This window comes from Numenius arquata, chromosome Z, assembly GCF_964106895.1.
Source record: "Numenius arquata chromosome Z, bNumArq3.hap1.1, whole genome shotgun sequence".
Taxonomy (NCBI): Eukaryota; Metazoa; Chordata; class Aves; order Charadriiformes; family Scolopacidae; genus Numenius; species Numenius arquata.
Genome location: NC_133616.1, coordinates 19,757,524 through 19,784,022, shown reverse-complemented (window position 1 = coordinate 19,784,022; position 26,499 = coordinate 19,757,524). Strand labels below are relative to the sequence as shown.

Sequence of the window (26,499 nt, the reverse complement as noted above, 5' to 3'; positions counted from 1 at the left end):
AACATGCACTTGGGGTTGGGGAGAGTGCAAGTTGCTGTATCACACCTCTGATGTAATTTTCCAAAATATTTCCTTATTTAATTTTTATCAAGTCAACAGATAAAAGCCTGATAGCACGTTTGGGACATCGATAGTAAGATTTTTCTTCTCCTTTTTAGACTTTGTTCATGACATTAATGTAACAGATATTGTTCCTGGCACGAACGGAAGTAACAAAGGTAAGAAGCACTTACTAGTATTGTGTTTCCTGGTTTGGAGGTGTGGGTTTAAAAAAAAATAAATCATGTTTCCATGCCTAACCACATTCCAGTTGTAAAGTGTATATTGTAAGTTCTAACTACCTGTTTTTAAAAAAAACTGTAATTTTCTATCTGGAATTTATGCTTCCACAAATAACCACACACTTGGAAAGCTTAATAATTGGGTGGGGAAAAAAAAAAGGAAAGAAAGAAAGTGGGGGTGGGAACGAGGATTAAAAAGCAAATGACAAGTTTGTGTGTACCCAGATAGATCCTCCTTAAAACAATGAATGTTAGACCTCTTAACAGTAGTTGCACAATGAGGAATTGCCTTAAGGAATTTTAACTTTCGCACCCTAAAATTGAGGCACATCAGATCTGTTTGCTGTTTAAAATCATGGCTGGGGCATCTTTGCTCCTCACCACCCCTGCAGCAACATTCTTAATTTAAAAAAAAAGAAAAGGCTGTAATAACAGATTTAATGATGCCGAGTGCAAAAAGAAAGGAGTGTCAGGCTAGCTACATGACTGTCCACTTGCGTTTTGCGGAGAGTCTGACATTTGCACAACTAAGGGAAGAAACTGCAGTCAATTATGAAGATGGTTCTGTTGAGAGTTCTTAAGTAGGCAGAATAATGTAGAATGAAGGCAGGAGCTTATGCATTGTCATCCTCTGATCTCTCTGCCTATGTATAGCAACTGAACATGTAGTGCTTTGTTATGAAGCAGAAAATTTTCTCTATCCTGGGTGCTTATGGGAATGGGGAAACATTTCAGCACCAGCCGGACAGCTGTGTGTCACACAAGCTGCAGCCATGTTTCTGGAGAACAGCTGTTGGAGTCAGGCAAAGAAGTTGAGAAATAATTCTGAAAACCAGTTGATTTGCATTTGAACTCGTGTTGAATCCCGTTTCTCCTACAGTCCTTACCAGCAAGGCACCAATAGCTGCTGCAGAGCTCTTTCTCTTGTGCTCTCTCCTGCTTGTGCCTTTCTGTCCCATTCTTATGCAGCAGGGGGTATCTTGGAGACAAAATAGACAACAATATTCCACAGCATCCTGCGGCAACTGGAAGATTTAAAGCAGCTGCTTCACAAAATTAAGGGCTGCCAGATGCTCAAATGACTCTTGGCAGGGCATTCGGGGCTACCAAGGAGATCAGTAAGAACAAAAGCATTTTTCAAGGTCTGTGGAACAATGCTTTTATAAGCAATGGAGAGAAAGCAAATGAGAAAACTGAAGTAAAGTACCATAGTGGTCTCTCAAGAAATTTGATAGAACACTTTTCACACCTTTGCATTTGTAATAGAACAAGTGTGCAGCCAGTGTGGGAGGGAGGCTATCAAGTATTGTGGGAATGCCAAAGTTTAAAATAAGACATTATGAGAACAATAAGACAAGTCCATATTTCAACACATAACTTTGTTGTAGGTATGTATTAGAAAGAAGTGCTGATTTTAACAAAAATGAAATAAACACATTTTATCAAGGGATCTTTTTGTTTGGTTGGTTTTGTTCCAGTTACTTGTCCACATGCTGCCATTGGTCAGCCACCATGTAACTGAAGCGTGATGTTCCCTTTTGGCAGTTACGGGTACATACCTTAAATTGCTTCTGTTGTGTTGTCTAGCAGTAATGTATTTGCACTTGGCATGGCACCACAATGATAGGGTGGTTTAGTTTGGAGCAGGAGTTTTAGACCTAACAGTTGTTATAGTAGCTTTCTTGTCATCCTTAGTTTGTGTTCCCAGAGAAACATACAGTAATACAGGCTCTTCTGTACACAGATGCACGTGCATCTTGCTTAACATGATCTTACTGAAGCGTACAGGGACAGATCATAATGCTAAATATGCAGCCAGATGCAGAGGTGTGTTGCTGTGACTCAATTCCAGCAGGTGCGTTTAGGCACTGAACACATCTAGTCATAAGTATGTGACCTTTAAGGCTGATACTGTGCCACAGCTCAGGCTTCAGACAAATTAGTGTCTTTGTTGTGCTCAGCTGAAAGAACCATAGCACCTGTTAGCTTAGAGTGCAAGGTGCGTAGCAGTGCAATCTTAGTGCTGAACTCCTGATAAAAAAACCAAATAGAAGTTAGGAACCGAGTTGTCAAACATTGCTGTTGAGTGGTCCTATTTGTCATAGGAAAAACTCTCCAGAAATTATGGGATCATGGCTGTGACGATTTTATGCAAGTAAAACCTTTTTCATCTAGGAATATTTTTATTTTCTTTTCTTCCAGTCATTTGTCCAAGTGCTGCTAGCGGTCACCCACCACAGAACAGGAGTGTGATGTTCTCTTCTGGCAACAATACAGGTTTTGAACTCTTCGAGGAGTGGTGGAACAAATCAAAAACAGTACCATTTTACCTGATTGCTGTTCTTCTACCCCTGCTAAATCTGAAGTCTCCATCCTTCTTTGCAAAATTTAATGTCCTGGGTAGGTAACAAAAACTATTAAAGCATTGGTTCATTGTGGATAAAGTGTACAGAAAACAGTGAAAGCTACTCCAGGGAGCAGAGCCATAGAATAGAATCATGGAATCATTTAGGTTGAAGAAGACCTTTAATCCAGTCCAACCATCAACCTAACACGTCCATATCCACCACTAAACCATGCCCCTAAGCGTCACATCTACATGTCTTTTAAGTAACTCCAGGGATGGTGACTCATCCACTTTCCTGGCCAGCCTGCTCCAATGCTTGACAACACTTTCAGTGAAGACATTTTTCCTCATCTCTAATCTAAACCTCCCCTGGCACAACTTGAGGCCATTTCCTCTCGTCCTATGTCCTGTTACTTGGGAGAAGAGACCAGCCCTCACCTTGCTACAACCTCCTTTCAGGTACTTGTAGAGAGGCATAAGGTTTCCCCTCAGCCTCCTTTTCTCGAAACTAAACCACCCTAGTTCTCTCAGCCAATCCTTGTAAGACTTGTGCTCTACACCCCTCACCAGCTTTGCTGCCCTTCTCTGGACTCGCTCCAGCACCTCAATGTCTTTCTTGCAGTGGGGGCCCCAAAACTGAACACAGTACGCAAGGTGGGGCCTCACCGGTGCCGAATACAGGACAATCACTTCCGAAGTCCTGGTGGCCACGCTATTTCTGATACAGGCCAGGATGCTGTTTGCCTTCTTGGCCACCTGGGCACAGTGCTGGCTCATATTCAGCCAGCTGTTGACCAGCACCCCCAGGTCCCTGTCTGTGGGGCAGCTTTCCAGCCACTCTTCCAGTAGTTTGCTGGTAGCCAATATTGTGCCTCAGAGTGGCTAGTTTGGTGGTTTGTCAGTCACCCACAGGATTTCTGCCCTGCTTTGGTTGAGTCTTACAGTTAATAGGGAGTTAATTTTTTTCCTTTGCTCCCTTGATAATCCTGTAAAACAAGTTTCAATATATTTACAATAGAATTTCCCAAACAGTGGTACATATACTACATACTAAGCAGCATTTGATGCATACTACCTTGGCACGGTTAGGCATACCCTTCCTCATCTGTTAAACATTTCAACACAGGCAGTTACCTCTAAAGATTAATTGCTTCTGACCTGAAGTCATTTGCTACCAATCAGTTGATTAATCACAACATCAGTCAGTCAAAGATGCTGCTGTGCTTTGCAAATATCCTGGCTTATTGTGTGCTACAAGCACAAAAATTGTGACTTCTCCTTGCTTCTGTGTCTTGAGTTAGAAGACCAAGGCAGGTGAGCTTGGTAAAGTGGATAAAGTGCATGGATGTTGGGTGGGGTTGGTCACAGTTTATGGAGTAGGAGAGGTCTGAGGACATAACCATTGAAGCCCATGATGAATAGAAGGGGAAAAGGAGGTAGGGGTCACAGAACCGGTTGAAAAACATGGAGATGTATTGTAAAGTAGGTAGAGGACAGGGAATTGAGGGTCTAGTTTATCCTCTATTCACGTTTTTGTGGTTGGACTCGATGATCTCAAAGGTCCCTTCCAACCATGAAGATTCTGTGATTAATTAGAGCTTGGATCTGCTCTTGCTGGAACCACTAGATGAAGATACAGCACAGGGACTTGGGTAGTTTGATGCTGCTACTGTCTAAAAAGTACAGTTTTTATGTGGACTAGGTATAACATTAGGGCTAAGAAAATATTTTATGAAGTGCAATCTAGCCATAACTGTATCTGTTTTTAAAATAAGCACATTATTGTAGGCAACTGTTTTTTTTATTTGAGAACCTGAATATTAAAATATGAAAATTCTCATAACTTCAGTAGATTATGATGTAGTTCAGCTGTTAAAAGTTGCCTTAATTTTTGTAAACCTTGAAGTTTATAGAATAAGAAAAAATCAAGGAAATTCTTCAGATTCTTGAAAAAATCTTAATAGAGAACTTTTACTTATCTTTACACCTACAGAAACCTATATCATCAGGAAATTACAGAATATTTTAGCTATTAAGCTGATCCTCAAGTACAGAACCTTTTATCTTTCTAATTCCTTGACTATGGTCTGTGTAATCGAATGATAATTTCTTCGGTTTGTTTTTTAACCTTGGAGATATTGCTAGAATGAAATGATGATGGGGTTGTTTAGCCTGCAGAAAGGAGGCTGAGGGGAGACCTTATCGCTCTCTACAACTACCTGAAAGGAGGTTGTAGCGAGGTGGGGGTTGGTCTCTTCTCCTTAGTAACAGGCAATAGGACAAGAGGAAATGGCCTCAGGTTGTGCCAGGGGAGGTTTAGATTGGATATGAAGAAAAATGTCTTCACCGAAAGGGTTATCAAGCATTGGAACGGGCTGCCCAGGGAAGTGGTGGAATTGCCATTCCTGGAGGTATTTAAAAGATGTGTATACGTGGTGCTTAGGGACATGGTTTAGTGGTGGTTTTGTCAGTGTTACGTTGATGGTTGGACTCAATGACCGTAAAGGTCCCTTCCAACCTAGGCAATTGTATGATATCTTATATGAATCTGTGTTCTAAACTGTAAAAATACTGTTTCTTTGTCTTTACTTACTTGCAGCTATAAGTTAGTACTGGTGACTAGCATGTTATTGGCTGGGAGGTTGCATTGCAGTAGCCTTTAATTTTTAGGTGGCTACTCTTGTGCCCTCATCTCTTTCAAATAGCAGGAGGCAAGATCATATGCTCTCCGTCCCACATGCAGACTCAGCAAGGCATTTATACCTATCTGTGATTTTATCCATAGTCTTTAGCTGTACAGAGTATTGGTGGATGCCTCTGAACCAATGAGATGGAATGCAAATCCAGTATTATGATCAAGGTTATCCAAGGTTTTGGTCAAGACAAGGTTTAAATCAGTAGCAATCAAATGTCATTATCAGCTTCTAGCTCGCAGTGTAAAGTTCGCAGTTGCCGTATATGTTTGGGCTTCTGGGAGCTAGTTGGATGAAGCAGGGATAAAACACAGCACAAATACTTTCTATTGCCTCATGGCTCTTGTCTTTTCCAGGTACGGTTTCCGTTGTCTACTTAGTTTTTCTGGTTACTGTAAAGGCTGCTCGTCTGGGAATCCATTTAGAATACAACTGGTTTACAGAGAATGATTTTTTTGTACCGGGTAAGATACTTAAAATGCAGTAATGAAGCATATATATGATGGGTTTAAGATTTTTTTAAAGCAGTTAATGAATGGCTTTCTTACTCACCTTTTAATATGTCTGATGTAAATAAAGTGAGGAATTGTCTGATGTTGCATGTAGAGGCTTAGGAGGGATCCCTTGTGACAAAGTGACAAGGAATCCCTTTCCCTGTGATGTTGCTTAATTAGGTGACAACACTGGAGTTAGTATGTTAGTATCAACAGTTAGTATCAAGTTACAACAGTTATAACAGTAATAACAGTTAGTTATATAAGTTAGTATCAACACTGGAGAAGAGGAGGAGTGCCCATCAGAGGTATCTCCAACACGTATCATGTGACTGGGAGTTTGCCATAGTCCTGTTTCGCCTATATAATAATAACTTCTAGCTGCACCATTTTCAGATCATGCCTATTTCGGCAGCAGTTACAAATGACAAACTGTAGACAGACTGGCTGGTAAAGGTGCTTCAAGTTTTCCACACACTGTCTTGCTTAAGCACATAGCTCATCCACCACGATTTATGAGTATGATTTTCCTGTACTTTCCAATGTATCTCAGGTTTTAGTCCGCAATCTTAGCTCTTCTCTTTTAAACACCCGTTAGCTTTCCAGTATGTTCCGTTTCTTTTCTTGAAATCTGTTTTGGTGCCTATTTGTTCTTTCCAAGTTACTATTATAAATTACCATGTGAGATGTCACAGTCATAAAAGTGGTATTACATGAACAGATAGTCTAAAGAGATCCGTTTCCTGTGTTAGGAGGCCTGGAATGAGAGATCTGGGGTTAGGTCTTAGCTGTCTTTTCACCACCTTTTACAACAGGAGGAATGGTGTGACCAGTTAGCTCCAAGGAGCTGTGTCCTGTGCCGTTGAACTGTATCACTCCTATTCCTAGAAACAAGAGTATTTTGTCGTTCCTGAACAGTTATTTACTGAAGGCAAAATTCAGAGATACGCACCTTCCTGGGGTTTTCTTTGTGGGTTTGAGCATTCTTAGTTTCCCAGTCACAATAAGCACTGTACTAACGGTTTTACGTGTGGGTTGAAGACTATTGTTAGTTCCAATAATACAGTCTTAGATAAGAAAACAAGAATAACTTAAAACATCAGGATGGGTTTTGAATTACTGTAGCAAAATAGAGATCAAAAAAAGAAACACCAGAATTGTCACCTGTTTCTAATAGAATCTGATCTAATTTGTGGAATCATAGTAACTCACTGTGGCACGGGGAGTAACAACTCAGTGAGTAAGCTACAGGTAGTAGTTGAGTAAAGTTGTTGATATGAAATTCAACTGCTTTAAGTGTGTTCACAGCACAGTTGCAGTGATCTTGCAGCTGCTTAGTCTTTATCTTCTTCTGCCACTTCCTTTGGGTTGATTAAGCCCTCTGGTTGAACTGAAGTTGATCTGATACAATAATAAGCAGAATAAATAGGTTAGCTAGTGTATTCCATGTATGTTTCGCAAAGAGGCCTGCTCAAAACCTAGTATTCCCCTTCTCTGCCTTCCAGCCCCTAGCTATCATCAAATCTGTTTGTTCATTTTTCCATAACTGCTGAAGGTCATTTCTTCCTCAACTCAGCCAGGCATTCAGAACCCTAATTCAAGACCTGAGTGCCAAGAAACGAGTAAAAGGCTATGTAAAACAGTTTCTTCAGCTTATTTCTTCTTTATTTCTTCAGTAATAAAAAGAAAAAAACCCAAAACATTGTTGTCCTTTCTGGCTGAGTCTTCAAAGCTGGGCAATTTTTGCTGAGTATGACCATGTGCAAGACCAAAGCAGATGCTTTGAGGATGAACTGGATTATCTCTGTAATTCCCTAAGAATCCTCCTGACTACTACAGCATAAGTACAAACTTAAAGATAGATGTAGGTAGTTCTGAAACAGTGCTATCTATGCTATTTTCCTCCATCACTGCATTTACTTTTAGGCAGCATTTTTGGGCTTACAAATGGCTTTTGTCTCCAGTCTAAAACTTTGGATTTCAAAGCACTGGGTGATTAGCATCTGCGTTAATGACCTAATTTATTTTGTGTGGTATTATTCTTAATGCTACCTGTAAGTAGAAATGGTACTCAAGCATGTGCTGCTGAGACAGTAGATAGACAACAGTGTTTGGTCTTGCTCCGTTCCCAGCATGGAAACACAGTTTTAGCCTGAACTTCCTCAGCAGACAGTCTTCAAATGATTACATGCCTCATATCTACAGACTCTTCCTCAGAGGGCAGGAGAAAATTTGGCCCGACTATGGTTCGCTAACAAACCCATGTAAACTGGAAACCAACCTAAGTCTAAGAAATTAGGTTTTAAGCATATTAAATTTCAAGTCCAGGATCTGTTAAGCAGTCCTGGTCTAAAAAGAGTTATCACACATGTGACGTGGGTCACTAAGAGGTGGAGCACCCAGTAGTTTGATTATTTTGGCAATGCAACTAGCACAACTAGAAGATAGACAAAGCATGTAGCTAATGCATAGAAATCCAGCTACTACTGACTGCTGTAGTGATGGGCGAAACACAGTGCTGAAAGAGATTCTGAATCTATCGGTTTGCTTTTTATTACTGAGATTAAAGTAGTGGATGGAAAACAAGCCCAAGAGTCGCTTACACTCTCAATTCTACCGGTAGCACATCATGCTAGTTAGGTATTGAAGGTACAGTGAATCCAGCCCTAGGGAAGGCATGTTCTCTCAACCTGGATGAGCCCTTCATTAATTGCCTGGGGTATGTTTACCTTGCTGACTTACATAGCACTTTAGAGAAATCATATTTAAATATTTTTGCATGGTGCTCTCTGCGGTTTGATCTGTAAGGATTTGTAAGCCTCTGATGAGTGTTTTGCTATATTGCTGAATGCTTTCCAGAAGCTGAGCTAGCTCAGGGATCTCTAATTGCTGTTAGCATTCTAAAGAGTGCATATGTCTTTATATAATACCAACACAAGTGGTGCTTTAATGATGGTATACATTGAAGAATTCCTAGACCAGTTGCAGTACTTCCAGAAACACAATCTTGCAAACATAATCTTTCAAGTACTAAAAGAAGCAGACCAATGCTATTCCAATTGAGACAAAAAAACAAAGAAATTTTTCATAGGTTCTGTAAGTTGTATGATAAGACAAGGAAGTTGCTCTGCCTTTCTTTATGCCCTGGTTTGTAAGCAGAACCTCTTAAACATCTACAGACATCATTTTTTAGCATAAGTGACTTCTTAATAACAAAAGATGCTCACAGAGCAAATGATTACTTTCCCCCATCTCCCTGTTCAGAGACCAATAGATGTACGGCCTCACCGCAATCAATTCCTCAAAAATGCTTTTCAGTTAAACTGTTGAGAAACAGAAAAGCTTGTACATTGGTTGTGGTCAAAGGTAAGGTAAATTGTCCCATTTCAATGTGGATGCTTGTGTTTCTGCCAGCAGACTCCACAGCACCGTATGTCCTCTGCATTTTGGCATTATTTGTTTCGAAGAATTAAGTTATTAACACTTCTTTTCCTCCCTTAGAGTTTAGAATTCTGTTCCCTCAGCTCACAGGGGTTCTTACGCTTGCCTTCTTCATCCACAATTGTGTCATCACCCTTCTTCAAAATAACAGGAATCCGGAAAACAATGTAAGTAATTTCACAATACTGTGCTGATTTCTATCTACATTGCCAGGCGACACTAATTTTTTCCTGTCTGCTTCTCTTGAAATCAATCCAGGGACTGTAATAGTTTCAGAAAATGTAACTTACTCTTGTGATCTGATAAGAAACCAGTTATACATACTTTTCACTGGCTGCCAAGAAGTAACATATGCTTTACAGATTTGTTCAAATTGAAGAGTGTCCCAGACTTATTTGCGATCAGGCTGGTATTAAATGGCCAAATTACACACAAGAGGCAGGAGGCTTAACAATATTGTAAGAGTCTAGAAAAACTGAGCAATTTTAGAATTTAGAAAAATGCTGGAGAATATTGGGCACAGGACTGATTTTAGCAGAGTCCTGAACAATAGGGTTGGGGTCTAGATAATATCTTTTCTCAGAGTTGCTTCAGTAGTTCTGTGTCACAATCCAAGTCAAGGTTCATGGAGAAGCCTGACCCCATTTAGGAAATCCTCAAAGTTGAAGCCTGGATTGGAAACCTTTGTGACATGTCGCCTTCGGAGTGGTCCTTTGCCCTTGAAAAAGCTATATACTGCTTATCCAAATGGAACTGCATTCTTTCTTAATAACTTCCCATTATAAAATACAAAATGCATAGTTACTTTTTTGTCCCTGTGAACCAAGGCCAGCTTGCGAGTCACCACCTCTGCAAAGGAGTCATGATTTCTCCTCCACGAAAGCATCTTGGGGTTTATGGGCATTTCTGAAAATAGTTTAGCAACTAAAGGGGACAGTTAGCGGAGCTCTGGGGAAAGAAAACTAAGTTAGTTTCTTAGTTTTCTGAGGAAAATCCTACTATGTTGAAAAGGGCAAGATTTCTCTTTCTCTTTAGCTGTGGCTTTCAAATTCTAAAGGCATGGTCACTCCAGCAATCAGCTTTGTATGCAGAGAAGGCCTGATGCCTCATTGCCGCCATCAAGAAGTTTTCCTGTGGATTGTCCCCTTCCATTTACATCGGAGCAAGCCATCAGCTGCAAAGAGCAGTACCTGGAATCTTCTCCATTTTGCTTTTCCTGTGTTAAGGAGGAAGAAACTGCTGCCTGCATTTGAATCGGCTTTTCTCAATGCTCTCCTAAGCTCCCTGGAGCTTAGGTTGCATTTCCAAGTTGGCCCTCGCATGGATCCCAAGCCCTCGACAAGACTCTCGCTTTCCAGAAGAGTGTTCAAATTGCACGGAAAGAGCACCTTTTTAAGTATGACAGGAAAAGTTTGTAGTGGGAAACCAGATCTGCATAGTTCTTCTAGTTTTATTTGGCTAGAGATTTCTTTCTCTGTGGCTGTACAGGAGCCTTTTGCCTAGGTCTCAAAGTGCTTTGGAAATGTTAATGAAGCACTGATGCTCTTAAAGAGGTAACTGTTTTGTGATTAATTCAGTAAACTGCTGACTAAGTGGGAGGCTTACATATCTGTAGGGGTCTTAACCTCCCATGAGTCACGTGTTGAGGGTGTTTTTCCTATGTATTTAGATCAACAAGATGCTTTCTTATGTCAGTATCTCGATACTGATGTTAAGGGGAGTCTAATGGAGACTCCACTGCTTTATGGCTTGACCTGTTAACATGTCACTTCCGTCAGAGTTCTGTGAAAAGGCACTGAATTTGGCAAGCTGGAAAAGTACTGTTTTAGTTTTGAACAAAACTTGCTGAAACTAGTGGTTATAAGAACAACTCTTTGGGATGGTGGAAAAAAATAAGAGAAACAATAACATTCCTTTTATGGAGTCAGAAATCTAAAACAATAGCAGCTTCCATTCTGGTCACAGGCGTGTATCACTGCCCAAAGCTAAAACACACAGGGGGGCAGGATTCCTCTGGCTGCTAATCCAGTACAGTGGTGTGGGTGTGAGAAGAGTAAGCCAAATGTCAGCAGCACAGCCTGGAGAAGCCCTGTGAGCAGAATTCTTAGTATGCAGTTCAAAGTAGAGCTCCCTGTTCCCATCTCTCGCTGCTGCCCCCTTGTATTTATCAGTGCAAGTTTCTGTGCAGTACACAATTAACTGGTTTGGAAACTGATTGCACAGAAAACTAACCTAGCCACAAAAAAGCAATTAGTTGAGTTTTTTGTTTGGGGTTTTTTCTGATTCACATCTGTGCTCTGGTTCCCTGTACAACTGTACAGATGCTGCATAAGCCCAGAGCATGATCTACAGGCATGAATACACTTGTGCTGTCTTGTGACAGTTGCTTGTGGACATACCTGGGGGAAGTCTGGGAGTGGGGAGATGTTTTTTGTCCAGGTGGTAACTGCAGAAGACATGGAACTGTGGATGCTTCTTACTTTCTGCAGTATCAAAACACCATTTATTCCCTGTAAATGGGAGTGAGCTTCCATTGATGCTGCCCTACCATTGGTTTCTCTTTCCAGCCAAAATTATGCACAGTGCTGTGCATCTTGGTGAAGTACTTTTTGTCACCCTGTTAAATGTTATCACATGCCCTTGATGCATGAACAGGTGAAGTCTGTTTTTGTTATATGGAGCAGAGTCCTGTTGAGATATTACAGGGGCAGCACCTCTCTTTTGAGAAGTGACCGATACGAAATGAGGTAATCAAAAGGTACTTCTAATGTGGTAATAGTTACTAAGCACTGATAGAGGCTTCTCCATCCAAGAAGAAACTCTACAAACTAGCTTTCACTGGGCCACTGAGATAAAAATGAACTACTCTGTCCGTGGCATGCAACAGGGAAAACAAGGCCTGAAAGTTGCCTGTTCTTTTCAGCATCACATAGGAAATAGCTCTAGAGCCACAGAGCCTTCACTGTGCTGCATCCAGTCCTGTGCTGCAGGTCCAGCCTGTGCCTGGGTGCTAGTCTGTGAGTGTGATGTAACGTCTTACACTTTCAGAGTTTTCTTTGTTAGGTCCACCTGATTTATCAGACTCATCCTTTCATTAAGAGGCTGATCTCTGCCTTGATTCTGCTGTTGGTGCCAGTCTCAGTCACCCAATTTTCTGTTCGTCCAGTGGCACTTTTAACACTCTGTTCTGTGCATCTGACTAGAAAAGCTCCTGGTCGGCAGTAACTGTGTCTAACATATGTTCTCCAAGCTCCACCTCAAAATCTGCCCGTTATTTCAGGTGTACTTGACAAAGGCTTTGGAGGTGGTAAACTGTGATCCTTATGGACTGTGACCTGCGTGTTATCGTTGGAACTTCCTTTCCACTCTGATCCCCAAAATACTTCCCTCTTTCAACAATTTTTTCTACATTTGATTCTTAGATTATAAACTTGAGGTTATGAAGACTGCCATATCCTTTATGCTTAGGCACCTTCCACCACAGTGATGTCCATTCTGAATATAAACATCTTAATAGAAAATTTAAAATAGACAAATGCGATTATTGCTCTGTTACTTAATTTTAATCCTTTTATCTCTCTCCATGTGTCCTTTGGTTTTATCTGGAATTGTGCTGTCTAAACAGTATTTATAATCAAGGTCTTTAGGATGTGAACCCAGGTCTCCTGAAAATAAATGAATGAAGAGTTCCTGTTATATACACAAACACACACTGTTGTACAAAGATAACTGCCTTACATGCAGAAGCAGATGTTTGCAAGGGAGCTGAGAGATGTTTGAGAAAAAATAAATTCAAGTTTTCGAGTTGTCTTTATTTCTTGCTGCTTATGGAAATCAAAATCAGTATTCTTTGTATGGTGACAACACCTGAAGAAAAGGGTCTGTTGCTATAAAAGTGCATTATCAAAATTACCTCAGCACTTTGTTTCAGGACAGATTAAAGCATACACCCTTAAGAACTGTAGGAGCATGGGCTGGTTAGTATAATCAGAGGTAATAGCACACCAGTTATCTGCTCTTAATCAGGTGTAGTCCAAAGGTCGCAGTAAGAATTTTTTTTCAGATTTGTTGTCCTCAAAGCTGCAAGTACTTGTCACAGCAAAAAATAGTTTTACAGTTGGTTCTAGATCTCACACATAGGCTGAGTACAAATAGCAACTGTGAGTTACTATGCTGTCTTTATGCATGAGGAATACACCTAAAACACCAAATTTAAAGCAAGTGGAAAAGTTTTGTCAGATGATGTGCCTTAAGGAGGTCTTGGGTGTATTTTGAAAAATTTTCTAAGTCCTGTCTTTAAGACATGAGAGTCTGTGTCTTTACAAAACCACCTTACCCTGATCAGTCTTTTGCTCTTGCAGTTAATGGAAGTTACTCATAAATACCTGGATGCTCAGATTTAGTGTTGCTAAAATCACTTTTATGATGGGCACTAGTGCTTTTGAAGATGTAGTTGTTACATAAAAACCTGTCCAGCTTCTTATGTCACTGAGGAGAAACTCTGGGAATAATTTAAAGAAAATGCTATTGCTCAACCTCTGATGGAGGTTGGTAGAACTTACTTAGGGACCAGTGTGAGGAGACTGAAGATTAGAGAAGCATCTTGCAGCTGCATGTGACTGGTCAGCAGGAAGAAGAGGTTGTAGCTGGACGTGTGCGGCTGCCTGCACTGTCCTGGGGTGCACATTAACAGCGCATTGTTGTCTGATGAGAAATATCATTGGCCTCTTGCAGGCTGGTGGGAAAAAGGCATCAAAAGCACTGGCAAAATGAGCAGGAGATTCCATTTCTCTCACTAAAAACTAGCTTCCTGCTAAACATTTTTTTGAAACTCATAATCTATCATTTTTTGAAACTTATAATCTGGCTTCCTTCAGGGACTGCCTTGCCGTCAGAAGACTCCAGAAAGGTATAGGATATGCTTTTTTTGTCAAGGAGATAGTGTGAGGGAACACTTAGGGAAACATTTCTTTGCACAGATGTGAGCAAGCTTTGTCCACGCTTAGTGAGCTGGGTGGAGGCAACGTAGTCCTAGTAATTTGGTGTTGTGCCTGAGCTATTAAGACTTGCTTCTCAGTCATGGGAAAATAGGGTCGTGTATTGAAGCATTACTAGTAATCTTTTAATAAGCTGACTATTAGCAGCAGCTGAACAAATGGTTTGCTATAAGGTAATGAGTGTTTTGTAGTGTAGCATAAGCTTACACAGAATATAGTTAGTTAATAACTAGAAACAAATGGTCTCCCATTTCATTTCCAAAAAAAAAGAATTGATGTAGAAGAATAACCCACTAAGTACAGTGCTATGAGATCACTCTGATGTATATGTGGATTCTACAATTTCATAAAGTACTTGAGTAGATTTGCTGCTTATTTTCCAATATTAAATGTTGCTAAAAACTTTTAATTATTTTTGTGTAGTTGACAGTCTTTATATATTAGATACTTTATAAATATAGTCAACATTTTCATAAGTGAAAATTTCATTTTCATAAAGTTAAGGTTTAAATCCATATTTAGGTATATGTAATATAGTTAAATATGGATTTATGAGCCTAGCTTCTGCACTGTCTCCTAAAAATCTTTGACTTATTTAGTGCATTTATTCGGGGTGTTTATAGAAAGTCAGTAATAAAGCAGATAGGCAATTTTAAATGAAAGAGTCATTATAAAATACAATGCTAAAGCTAAAAGGCATATATACTTCTGTGCCTACCTGTGCCTTTCTGTTTTATTTGTGGTGTATTTGTATTTTTTATTTAATGGTGTATTAGCTATGTCTTCCATTATCATGCCATTTGTACAGAAGCCTGACACATTAGTTTCTGGTTTGGAGCCAGCATGTGCGGATCATCCTCTTGGGCTTCAAAGCAACTTCTTAAAAAATGTCCTTTACATTATATCTGCAGTTGAGTAGGCTGATGTCTTTAATTGCAAGATTTAGTCCTGGCAAGAAATTTAACATACGGCATTGCTGGGCTTTCTCTGTGTCCCAAGGCTATTACTAGGAATAGGTGAATACAAGAAAGTAGAGGGTGTTTCTTATTTGTTTGTTTTAGTAACTAGCCTATGTTTCTGTGTACCGCAATGTTAGGTCTATTGGCATATCTGTTTCTTGATGCCTCTTCTGCATGTAGATAGATACATATAATACTTGTCTAGCTCCACTTTGGGGTATCTTCTTGTAGCTTTCTGATCTGATGCAGGAGCAGATTTGTAATCCTCAGTCAAGTAATAGAAAGTAAAAGTAAAAATGTAGAAGTAATAGAAATAAATATAAAACATTAATAAATATAAAAATAAATAAATATAAAAATAGTAGTAATAAGTGCAATAGAAATCTTCTTAGGAGGTTTTTATTTTGCCTGTTTTGGTGTGTCAGTGCTGGCCAAAATAAGATTTTGTTTTTTCTCAGGTGAGAGATCTCTCTATTGCATACTTCCTGGTGGGATTAACCTATCTGTATGTTGGAGTGATAATTTTTGCATCTTTTCCTTCTCCACCACTATCCAAAGAATGTATTGAACAGGTGAGATATTTTACTGCAGTGTATATTTGTCCTTGATCTTTTAGTAAATATGTATTAAAAAAAGAACTGCTGCTGCTGCTTCTTGCTTCATGACTCACCCTGGCAGACGCATCTGTCCTTGACTCTGGTCAGTTGGCTGATGCTTCATGGGCACTACCACAAGTAGATGAGTAATGCTTGTGTTATCTTATTTATATTTGTGTCTGGTTGTCAGTAGTTCTATAAAAGACAAACATTTAGTAAATACTCTGTGAAAAGGACCAAAATGAACAAGTGAAAAGTTGAGGCTTTAATTTCTCTAATCCTGAAAAGTTTATGTTTAGTTGTATGTGCAGTGACCAATCCCACTCATTGGGACTGGTTTCAGTTACTCCAGAAAAAGAAATATAATGCAAATGTGAGCTCGTTTAGATAGGAGTCCTTGCTACGGGTAGGTTTCGAGTCTAACTATGGTGAGCCTTGCCAGCAGAGTTCTTCAGATAATAGTACCACATGAAACACTCTGTGAAGGCTATTAAACTCTTATCTGCTTATAGGCAAGGCTGATTCCCACACCCTAAATTACTTCAAAGATAGGAGTTATCAATTGGTCATCCATTTTATGCCAGGTGTTCCATGTCTCTTGCATAATATTTAGCAGTAAAGCAGCATTTGAAGGCTTCCTCTGACTGTAGGTTAGTTAGGACTGGTACCACTGTTTAACCGTGAAATTATTTTGCAAAATGGCTTTGTGGGGTGAAATCCACAGTTAAATAATGGATGTCAAGTGATTTTCTTCCCATTTATTTTCTGTAGTTATCCTGAGTACTATTTGCGTATTTCCACAATACTGAACTCTTATACTACTTTTTCAGATGTTCCTACTTGTAGTATATGATCCCTTCCTCATTTGTATATGATCCTGTTTTACTGATTAAATAACTTTTTAATATCTAGATATGATATGACAGGTAACAGCAGTATATAAATGCATCTGCCTAAAAAAACAGGTGGCCCTTCCACAGTGTTGATTATTTGAGGATGTTCAGAAGATTAGAAAATAATTCCATCTTTAATGCTAACATACATCAGCCCTGTAATATTTAAAAATCAGTTGATATTTGGTGGAAAAGCAATTGTAGAAGAGGGAGAGTGTATTTCATGTTATGAAGTTCATTTAGCACTTGTAGTTGCTTGGCTTTTCTCCCTTTCTTTCTTGCACACAACTATTAAAAATCAGGATACATATAATCAAGCCACCATTGATAAGCATAACATTATTTCTGTGTTTAGAATTTTCTAGATAACTTTCCCAGCGATGACATCATGTCATTTGTTGCAAGAATATTCCTGCTCTTCCAGATGATGACTGTATACCCACTGTTGGGCTATCTAGCACGAGTTCAGCTGTTAAGACAGTTTTTTGGAAATGCTTACCCAAGGTAAGGAGTCTACCCCTTGACAAGAGTTTGGCATGCTTTGCTTAACTGGCCTCCTCTTATCAGAAATTTGGCTGAGCTTTCCGGGATTTCCTTTGCTGCATTAGGTACATTTCAAAAGCTAATTTCACAACGTTTATGGAGTCAAGGGGTGAATAGGCATGCAAAATAAACTTGCCTGCAAATCGGGACTGCTACAGCTTGGCAGAGCAGAATGGGGGGGTTCTTTTGTTTTTGCCCTTCATTTTGTCAATAAACAGAGGAATCTTGTCAGTTCCTTTGTGTTATGCATTTATATGACAAAAGAAAAGTTGTACAGGAAAAAAATTTGTTCAGTTCAGAGGCATTTCATCAAGCAGTCTTTAAGCTGTGAAGGACGTACACTCTGTATATTAACCTTTTAGGGTGCCATATGTGTTTTGATTGTGCATAATTAGTAATCATCCATCTGTTTTTAAACATAGCTAATAGCTAAGTGAGTTGTTAGCTGTGTTATCTAGGCTGCTGCTATGCTTATAAAAATAACTTTTCACATGCTAATTTGAGCGATGAGCCACACCCCTGCATTTGTACACTGTCTGAACTCCAGGGAAGAGCTGATCCAGATTTCAATTTTAGTTTTGGGTTTTTTTTTTTAAAATAAAGCCTAGGACATTTATATTTGGTGTATTGTCTGAATTTGTCACAATGGAGAAGCTGGCATTTATCTCTGAGTTTCTTATTTTGTGAATTACTGTTGATGGAGGAAAGGAAAAAAATATCCCAGTAAGAAATGTGTGTTTCCTCTGTGGCATGAGCAGTAGCATACAGGTCTGGGAAGACGTTGTTCCAAGTTTCAGGTTTCTTCTGGGTCCTAAAATAGGTATGAGAAGGTCTAGAAATTGGATGCCTAAAATTAGGCAGTGAAATAAGTGCCTGCTTTTTCTGGTGCTAAATTGTACGCCGTTAAACGTTGAGAAGATTTTTAGGAACTGCTGCAAGTTACTGTTGGAAACAAGGCCATTGATTTAAGTGCTAAACATGGATTTTACAGCCACTGGAAAATAGCCATGCCCTTTTATATTGTGTGGATGTGCCTCTTCCTATCTCCTCCCTCCTGTTACTCCCTGACCAGAATGGTTTTCGTTTCCCTCATGCCCTCTACTAGAACCTACAGCTTCATACCGTCTCTTCTCAGGTTAATTCCAGCTTGCTGTTTTAAGCCTTCATGGTATGACGAATGTGATGATGCAAATACTTGTTTGGTTCTTGTCTCCAGGATGTCCTGTGGGTAGCTTCACTCACTTTTTTTTTTTTTTAATACTCCCTATAGGGAGGTATTTGAAGTTTCTGAGAAGTCAAAAATGGTTTCTAGAAAGCTACTTAAGTCACTCCAACCTATAGTGATAACATAGTACATTCTGGCTGGCTGGTTGTGTCTCCCTCTCTAGTACTATCGCAGGTATCTCAAATATAGCAGAAAAATCAACTAACCTGCAAGCTCCAGCTTCTGTGCATTTACAACCAGAAAGGTCAGCCCTTGGTTTTTCCATGCAATGGGGACTAACTGAAGACTGGTAGCAAGCACAGGACCTCTCTCTGGGAGGAGAGTAAAGATTTACTACCTAGTTGTGAAATATGTCTTTTGATGACTTGTTCTCACCAGTAGCTAAAGCTGGTGATAGTCTTTTAGTATCACTGTGCCTATATCACCTTTCTAGGAAAAAATTCAGAATTCTGAGTTTTTCCCAGAGCTATTGTTGTGGGGAAACATTTTGCAAAATATGAAGTAGTAGCTCTTACTGACATAAACTGATTTCTCACTGGGGAGCCTGTGGATCCATCCTGAAGAACCTACCTGGAAATATTAAGTTCAATGGCTGTTGTGTAGGAAAAGGAGTACTCTGCTAGTACTTGTATATACTTGACTTCTTTTATCAAAATCTTTAATATCCAGGGCTAGCAGTTCTCGGGCAGTAAGGAGATTGACCCACTGAGACTCAAGCTTTAGCTTTTAGATGTGTGCATAAGGAGTATGTATGGAGGGGAATATTCCTGGTCACTTGACTGGAGAAAATGTCTATGTATTTAATGAACCAAAAGGATGAAGCAAGAGAAAAGGAGCAGATCAGAAAGTGGGGCTCTGTGCTGTTCCTGTAGAAGAATTAAAAAAAACAAACAAAAAAAGCCAAATCAAACCCACATTTTAAAATCTTGTATTTTTGTGACTGATTCGGTATGTTTCTGTGATTTTTCTGCCTTTTCCTATTTTTATTTTCTGGTTGTAGAAGTGGGATTTATGGGTGTGCACTGATGGTATACCCATCCGTTTATACAGCACATTGGGTGGAGTGCTGAATTCATATTGATTGAGGATCTCCATTGGCAACCTAGCCTTGTTTAACCTTGCGATTCAATGTGCTAAATCACATGTAATTCCATAAGTGATGCTTCCTATATGAAGTTTCCTTTGCAGCTGAGAGAATGTTATAAATTTACCTTCTGGCTATAATTGTCCAATTATTTCCTTTTTTTACAAAAAAACCCCACCCACCTCCTCCTTTGGTCCAAGTGTCCATCATAAATTTTCCTATCTTCATTTTTAAGCCTTGGGTTGCTCCATATGGATGTGCTGCAGGTTTCAGATGAACTGGAAGCTCCTTGATATTAAAAGCTAGGCTTCTTCATATGAACAATTGTTTGCAGATGTGGATACCTGCTGCTGCTACGTATGCGGGTGTACAGACTACAACAGAGAAAGTGACATACTGGGATGAAACCCAAGGAACTGTTCATTCTCTTCTTCTCTCCCTGGTGTTGTAAAGAAAGGCCAAAATGTTGTGTATTGGGAAATTAACTTCCTTTTCTAAAGTGAGATGTGTTTGCAATGGTATCATTTAAAGGGTGACTTAGGGCCAGAGGCATTTGGTTTATCTGCTGTTTCTTACGTGACTGGATCTTCTTATATGTACAGAAGGCTCATTTTGTTATTGTTACTGGCTCTTGGCTACAGTGATATTTGTGACAGAGCATTCCCTTGATTAATTATATGCCACACATAAAATGCTTTGTACAGTCATCTGATCAGTTTTAAAAACTTCTTAATATCTTTTCTGTTCTGAGAGGTTAAATAAGCTGATGGACAGAAATCACTTGGCTTTCCTCACAGATTGTCCTCCCTTTACTCCATGGCAGCCCAGCAGACCTGCCAGTTCTCCTGCAGATGTGTGTCTTCTGATGCAATGAAGTACATTTCTGCTGTTTGCAGGCGTGTTTAGTTATCTGCTCTTCACCTAGCTTGTCTTGCTTCTTAACTGCTGTGATTTATAGTCTTTTGACCGATGTTAGTTGAGTGAGATCTCCAGGGGGAAAAAAAAGCACGTTTAGATACAGTAACCTTTCAAAAATTCTTACTTAAACGATCCTGTTTTGCTTTTTTCCTTGTTTTCCTGTTTTCCTCATTCTGTGTTTTCACCCTGTGACTCCATGCTGAGTCCAGCACTTTTAATTTCCTTGCGCCTAACCTGAGTTTCTATCTTTAAATGTCCCCTGCCCTAGGGCTTGGTTTCACAGTTTGCAATGTGATTCTTACTTTGAGGATGCTGAAGTTAATTAGATATATGTGGTCACTGCCGTTCAGTGGCTTAACCATAGCTACCACTTCCACAGGAGAGAATTTGATAGAGCAACCCCCCTAATGCTGTTCTGGCACACCGGGTTGTTTCTCAACTCTGTGAATCTGAAAGGTTAACTTTGCAATGGGGGAAAAAAACAAGGCTTAGGGAAAAGCTTGATTTATTCTTTTTTAAAATTTTTCCCTCCTCTCTACTATGGTTTTTCTGGGTTTGCAGGATTTTTGCAGGTGAGCAATGATTCCCTTTATAGAAAAGAGCTAGAGTCTTCATCTGCCCAACCAAGAATATTGAGTCTGAGGACAAAAAATAAAAGACGGAGCGCCTTGGATTGCCGTGGGTGTGCCTCTTTTGTGCATTACAGCCTCCTTGAGGCAATCCAATCTGTGTCTCAGGGCAGCAACCCTAATCAGGCTGCTTGGGTGGACAATCCAGCCCTGGCATGAGCCACCCATCTCTGCAGCTGTTGACCACAAGGAAGAACGTTACGCTGCTTAGAAAGCAACTGTGTGCCAGCAGGGTGGTTAGGTAAAAAAGGGCCAAATCTTTTCTGATCTCTAACATCACATGCTTTTCTTCCTATAGTCGTAATAAGCAGAGGTAGTACAGTTACACCCCTCAAAAATACTGTTTTTCTGACTGCCCTTTTGCAATGTGTGGTGACCATTAATTGCACCATGAGCCAGTGTCAGGCTAAAACTGAGCAATTCAGAACTTGTTAAAAATGTCATGGGCTATGAGCAATACTTGTCCCTTCTGGAGCACGCCAGCAAAAAATTAGAGTCTTATGAGAAATACTATCTCAAACAGTAGAGCAACTGGTAGCCCTAAATATAAGATTCTTCTTTATTCAGAAGGATAGATTTTTTTGCCTTTCTCTCCATTAAGAATGAGGCTTTTTCCTGTCTGAGATGCACTATGAGTATCTGCCTACGTCATAGAAAGGGTTTGCTGGTTAAAAACTTGTTGTCCAATAGCATGGCTATAAGTCAGCCTGTTTCAAAAAAGTAGAAAAAGGAGCAGTGATGTTCCAGGAGAGAAATACAGTGTAGCCTTTTGCCCTGAAACAGACGGATTTAAATTCTTTTCAGACTTTTTGATTTTGTATTGTTCTTGAGGGTCCTGCTTAATTGTAACAATTAAAACTGCAAAGCAGTACTCTGCAAGTACTGAATTGTTTTGGAGGCTCCAGAATTTTGAGACCATTGTTTTCAGTTGAGACAAAACACATTCCCACTCCCTCAGCCCCAGATCAAGAAGTTGAAAAATGTTTCGTTTCACACCAAACACACACACACACCACTTCGCTTTTGAAGTTGTAAAAAGCTAGAATTAATTTTTTAAAAAGCAACAACTTTGAACTACCAAATGACTTTTTCTGTTTTAATGCATGCCAGAATGAAATACTGCAGACTTTTTTCAGGTTTTCTGCTAAAATGTTCTGGACTGACCCAATTTTGCAAAATATTTTTGAATTACTAAGCGTGTACTCTTTTTAATCCCTCTTGCTAAAAAATTAATCTCAGCAAAAATAGAACGGAAGAAGTGCCGTCATTTTCTGTCTTCGTAAACCTTTGGCTTTGATTGTGCTATCTGACAGTAAGATTTGCAATCTGCCATGTGTGTGGAGAGGGGGGAAGTAATTTTTAATGGCAAACACTTTTTTTTGTCAACAGTTTAGTTAAGTGGCTTTCCTTAGCAATGTTAGAGAAGCAGTGAATGTTCCTGATTCTTGGGATTTTATTTTTTATTCTTGGGGGTTTACAAAGTTTATATCCCAACTATGTTTTTGTTAAAGTTTGAACTGCTGTATTCCCACTGTTATCTTCAGTCTCTGAGGTACACCTCTTATACCACTGTTAAAATGTCATGTACAAAATGAAAGGTGTTATTTCTGTCTTTCTGATACCAGTTTTTAAGATAAAATGTTAGAAAGGGTCCGTATCTTAAATTATTACTTTGTGTTTAAATTACCTCCATTCCCCTCAACTTTAGTGAGACTATTCTACGTCTCTAATCTTTCTTCCTAACTGGGAAACTGGCAGCCAGCCTTTCAGCCATGGAAGTGGTCACTTCTAAAAAGCTTCTTAGTTAGTGACATCCTCCATAATGCAGATACTTTCTACAGTTAAGAAAAATTAGCATTGGCTTAAGGATTTTGTTTATATTAGGAAATCATATCCTCCAGAAGAATAAACAAAACCTGCAAGTATATGTGTTTCCTCTGTGTGAATTCTTTTTTCCCTTCATAGAAACAGCTGTGTGACCAAAATATCACAGTTTTTTATATTTCCTGACTTTACCTTATGTTAAAATATGCCAACATTTCATATTCTCTGAAGAAAACTGATACTTTCCTGAGTCTCAGCTCTGTGGATAACTACACTGGGTTTGTCTGATGCATTAAAAGCTGCTTTTGCAGAACAGAAAATCTCCGTTTTTTTAAATCCTTAATGCAGACAGGAAAGCAACAGGAAATTATTTGTAAAAACAAATTCAACAAAAAGTTCCAGCATAAATAGTACACAGGTCATATATTAAATGACATCCAACATCCTAAATGTTTGAGCTCTATCAAAATGTATTTTTCAAGTTTTATTTCAAGTTTTTCAAGTTCAAGTTCTAAGGTGTTATTTGCCCCCTAGTATTCTATGTAATGTTTTCCACCCAATGCATCTTTTAATTTCTTCTGGTTTCCATTAGTTCACTTTGAACAATTCAGATCATTCTCTGAACAAGCTGATTCTTTCTTGTGGGAATCATTTTATACAGTATTGTTTCTTTGTCATTTGAATATCCATCTGAAATACTTGAGTGCTGAGTACCACGTATGGTGTTTTTCAGAAGAACTGCCAAATTACACATACTTACTCCTTAAGAATATTTTGAGTCAAAACACGAGATATTTAGAGTTTGGCACTCTGAATATTCAGTAGATGTTATGTTTGCTGTGAAATTAATTAGCTTTAATAGAGCAAGTTGTGCAAATGGAAACACCATACATGTACCAGTTAAATGTTAGTGTGAATGAAGGATAATAATGGTATTTCGTAATAAATACAGCATAGATTTTAACACTCTTTCCTCACTTTCCTGTAGCATTTTCCATGTGCTCGTCCTGAACATAGCAATTGTAGGAGCTGGAGTAGCAATGGCAAGATTTTACCCAAATATAGGAGGTATCATAAGGTGAGTGTTGCTTGCACAGTCAACTTGCCTGTGGTGTTGCTACATGTTTGTCTCTTGATGTTGGAAAGGAACAGTATGAGTGCAGGTAATTGTATCTTTATATTTTGCGAGGCTTATACCTTTTTAAGTTGTAAATAATGATTTAGAAGTATAAACAATCAGCCTTTTTAAAGTTCTGGCAAGCAGCTATCTGTAATTGTGCCTCTGAGGTGACTGGGATGGTATCCCAAGATAAGTTGGAGCTGTATCTGAGGACCTTGTAACTATACACATGAAAGAATATGGTGTCAGTAGAAAAGTTGCTTGGTTATTGTGTGGCTTCTGTTAAGTTTTTGGGTTGTGTTAAGACCATTTGAAGCTGTTTTGAAAGTCTGTAATAAAAACCCAAGAAAGCAAGTAACTTCAAAGTGAAAAGTGACATAAAAGTTGTACTTCTAAATGATATCTTAAATTTACCACAGTAATAAACACCTAGGATTTCTCTAATTGAGAAAGATTAGAGGAAATAATCTAGTGAGTTTTATTTTCTACATTTGACATCACCATATTTGTAATCATTGTCATTCATTCCTACTTTGCATCTTTCCTACAGCAACCAGGAGAGGGAGGTGTTTAAAAATATAGAAATTTGCAATTATAAAACCAGAATGACAGGCTTGGGTCTGACCAGAGTAATGAAATAACTTACTTTTGCTCAGTGGCTGATCTTTGAGGTTTTTTCCATTTCCTTTTTTTTTCTCCCTCTCCTCTTAGTGCTGAAAATTTTTGTATTCCAGTAATAGACATGGTCTGGTTATTAATTCCAAATAATATCATGCAATACATTTCTGTGTTTGCAAACTAATCCTGATCTCTGCTAATGTGTGCATACTGTGCATAGTAACAAAACACTTTGAACAGTGAATTTCCAGCTAATAAATTGCAAATACAGTCCAACAGGTATTTGCTTGTTTTGTGTTGCAGATGGTTACTTTCTATTATGATGTTTCCTCTGTTTAAAAGGAATGTCCAAATATTTGAAATAAAATATGTTTTTTAGTTAATAATGCATGTTTGGCTGCAGTATGGCTTAGTAGGTGGAAACTCACAGTAGGGGAAAATAATGAGAAGGTTTTGGTAAGCAAGGGAGTGGTTAGAAAAAGAACGGTTAAATGTTTCACTTGCTGTGGTTACCTTCACGTTACCAGGAGGGCATGTTGATCTTTTCAGGTCTGGAGAATGGTTTGCTATGAGCTCATTAAATAAATTGAAATAAAAGTTCCAGATTTGGGAGCATTTTTATGCTTACATGCTTTAATATGTGCCCTTAGGTGGCTGGAGTACAATGAGATTTGCAGTTCTGACAGTGAAGGATGCCTACCAAAGGATGCACTGCCCAGTCTTTTTCTGTTGCATGTTGGCAAATTTCTCCAAACGAAGTAGAAATACCAAGTCAAAGATAGGGAGTCAGCCCCAGAAGTATCTGGGGATGTGACTGAAACACCAGAGGCGTGTCAGAGTGCAGTTAAAGGGGAGCAGGGGGCTGAGCAACACTGAGGGGCATAACTAAATGCCAGTGAAGGAGGTAAAGCACAGCAAGGAGCAGAAGTTGGTGTTTAGTGACTGTAGATAGTCGTTTGTCAGCCAGACTGTTCATTTTTTTGAGGGGGGAAAATGACAACAAGAAATAAGAGTTAACACAAAGCATTCTTTCTTTTTTTTTTTTTTTTTTCTTCTTCCCCTCCCTTTCCACAGATACTCTGGAGCAACATGTGGTCTGGCCTTTGTATTCGTGTATCCATCCCTCATCTACGTGATCTCCCTGCATCGTGCTGGGCAGCTGACGTGGCCAGCATTGATCATTCACATCCTTATAATCCTCCTTGGACTGGCTAATCTGATTGCACAATTCCTATTGTGAAAACTCCCCCTTCTCCCTGTGGCTGTCTCAAGTGGTGCTGTGACATTTGGCAACGGCCTTGAGCAACGCTGTCACGCGTGAGAATGAACAGTCCTCAATGTGATCTTCTTGAGAAAAGCTGCACCTTTGAAACAAACTCAGAACACATCTTTCAGGAGCTTGACAGGAAGCCTGTCGTGCTCCTCTAAAAACACAATTTTATGAGAAGTGAAAAAGTTCAGATTTGAGTGAGGTAGTTCTCCTGGTTTTGTTGAACCTACATCAAAGAATAATGAAGCTCAAATATTTTTATTTTTTACAGCACACATCTGAAAACACAACAACTTTCCGACTCAGGCCATAGAACTCCTCTTTACTCCAAAGGAACTGTCCTTACCTTTAGCAACAAACATACTTTCACACTATTGTTCAGTGACTGTTGGAAATGCTCTTTTGTTGCAAGTTATTTTCCTGTTTTATTTGGAAAACGAAGAAATTATTGTATTTGCTTTTTTTTTAGGTTAATTTATAGTCATTTGGGTCAAAATGCACTCTTCATTTTGAATATGCTGTTAAATTTTTTTGGCAATATTTTTCCTCTAGGAAGTTCCAACTAAG

The 26,499-nt window shown here is 39.1% G+C and overlaps 1 protein-coding gene across 3 annotated transcripts in view; it reads left to right on the top strand.

Annotated features, from left to right (window-relative positions):
- SLC38A9 (solute carrier family 38 member 9) overlaps nucleotides 1-25,902 on the top strand; it is a 38,870-nt gene extending 12,968 nt beyond the window's left edge. The window contains exons 7-14 of one of the 3 annotated variants that reach the window (XM_074166045.1): nucleotides 159-218; nucleotides 2,484-2,681; nucleotides 5,678-5,785; nucleotides 9,317-9,423; nucleotides 15,671-15,784; nucleotides 17,057-17,205; nucleotides 23,913-24,002; nucleotides 25,737-25,902. In XM_074166045.1, coding sequence (XP_074022146.1) covers nucleotides 159-218; nucleotides 2,484-2,681; nucleotides 5,678-5,785; nucleotides 9,317-9,423; nucleotides 15,671-15,784; nucleotides 17,057-17,205; nucleotides 23,913-24,002; nucleotides 25,737-25,902 — 992 coding nt within the window. The remainder of the gene's footprint in view (nucleotides 1-158; nucleotides 219-2,483; nucleotides 2,682-5,677; nucleotides 5,786-9,316; nucleotides 9,424-15,670; nucleotides 15,785-17,056; nucleotides 17,206-23,912; nucleotides 24,003-25,736) is intronic. The other 2 variants (XM_074166047.1, XM_074166046.1) reach the window with 2 other exon arrangements.
- Nucleotides 25,903-26,499: the final 597 nt, after the last annotated feature.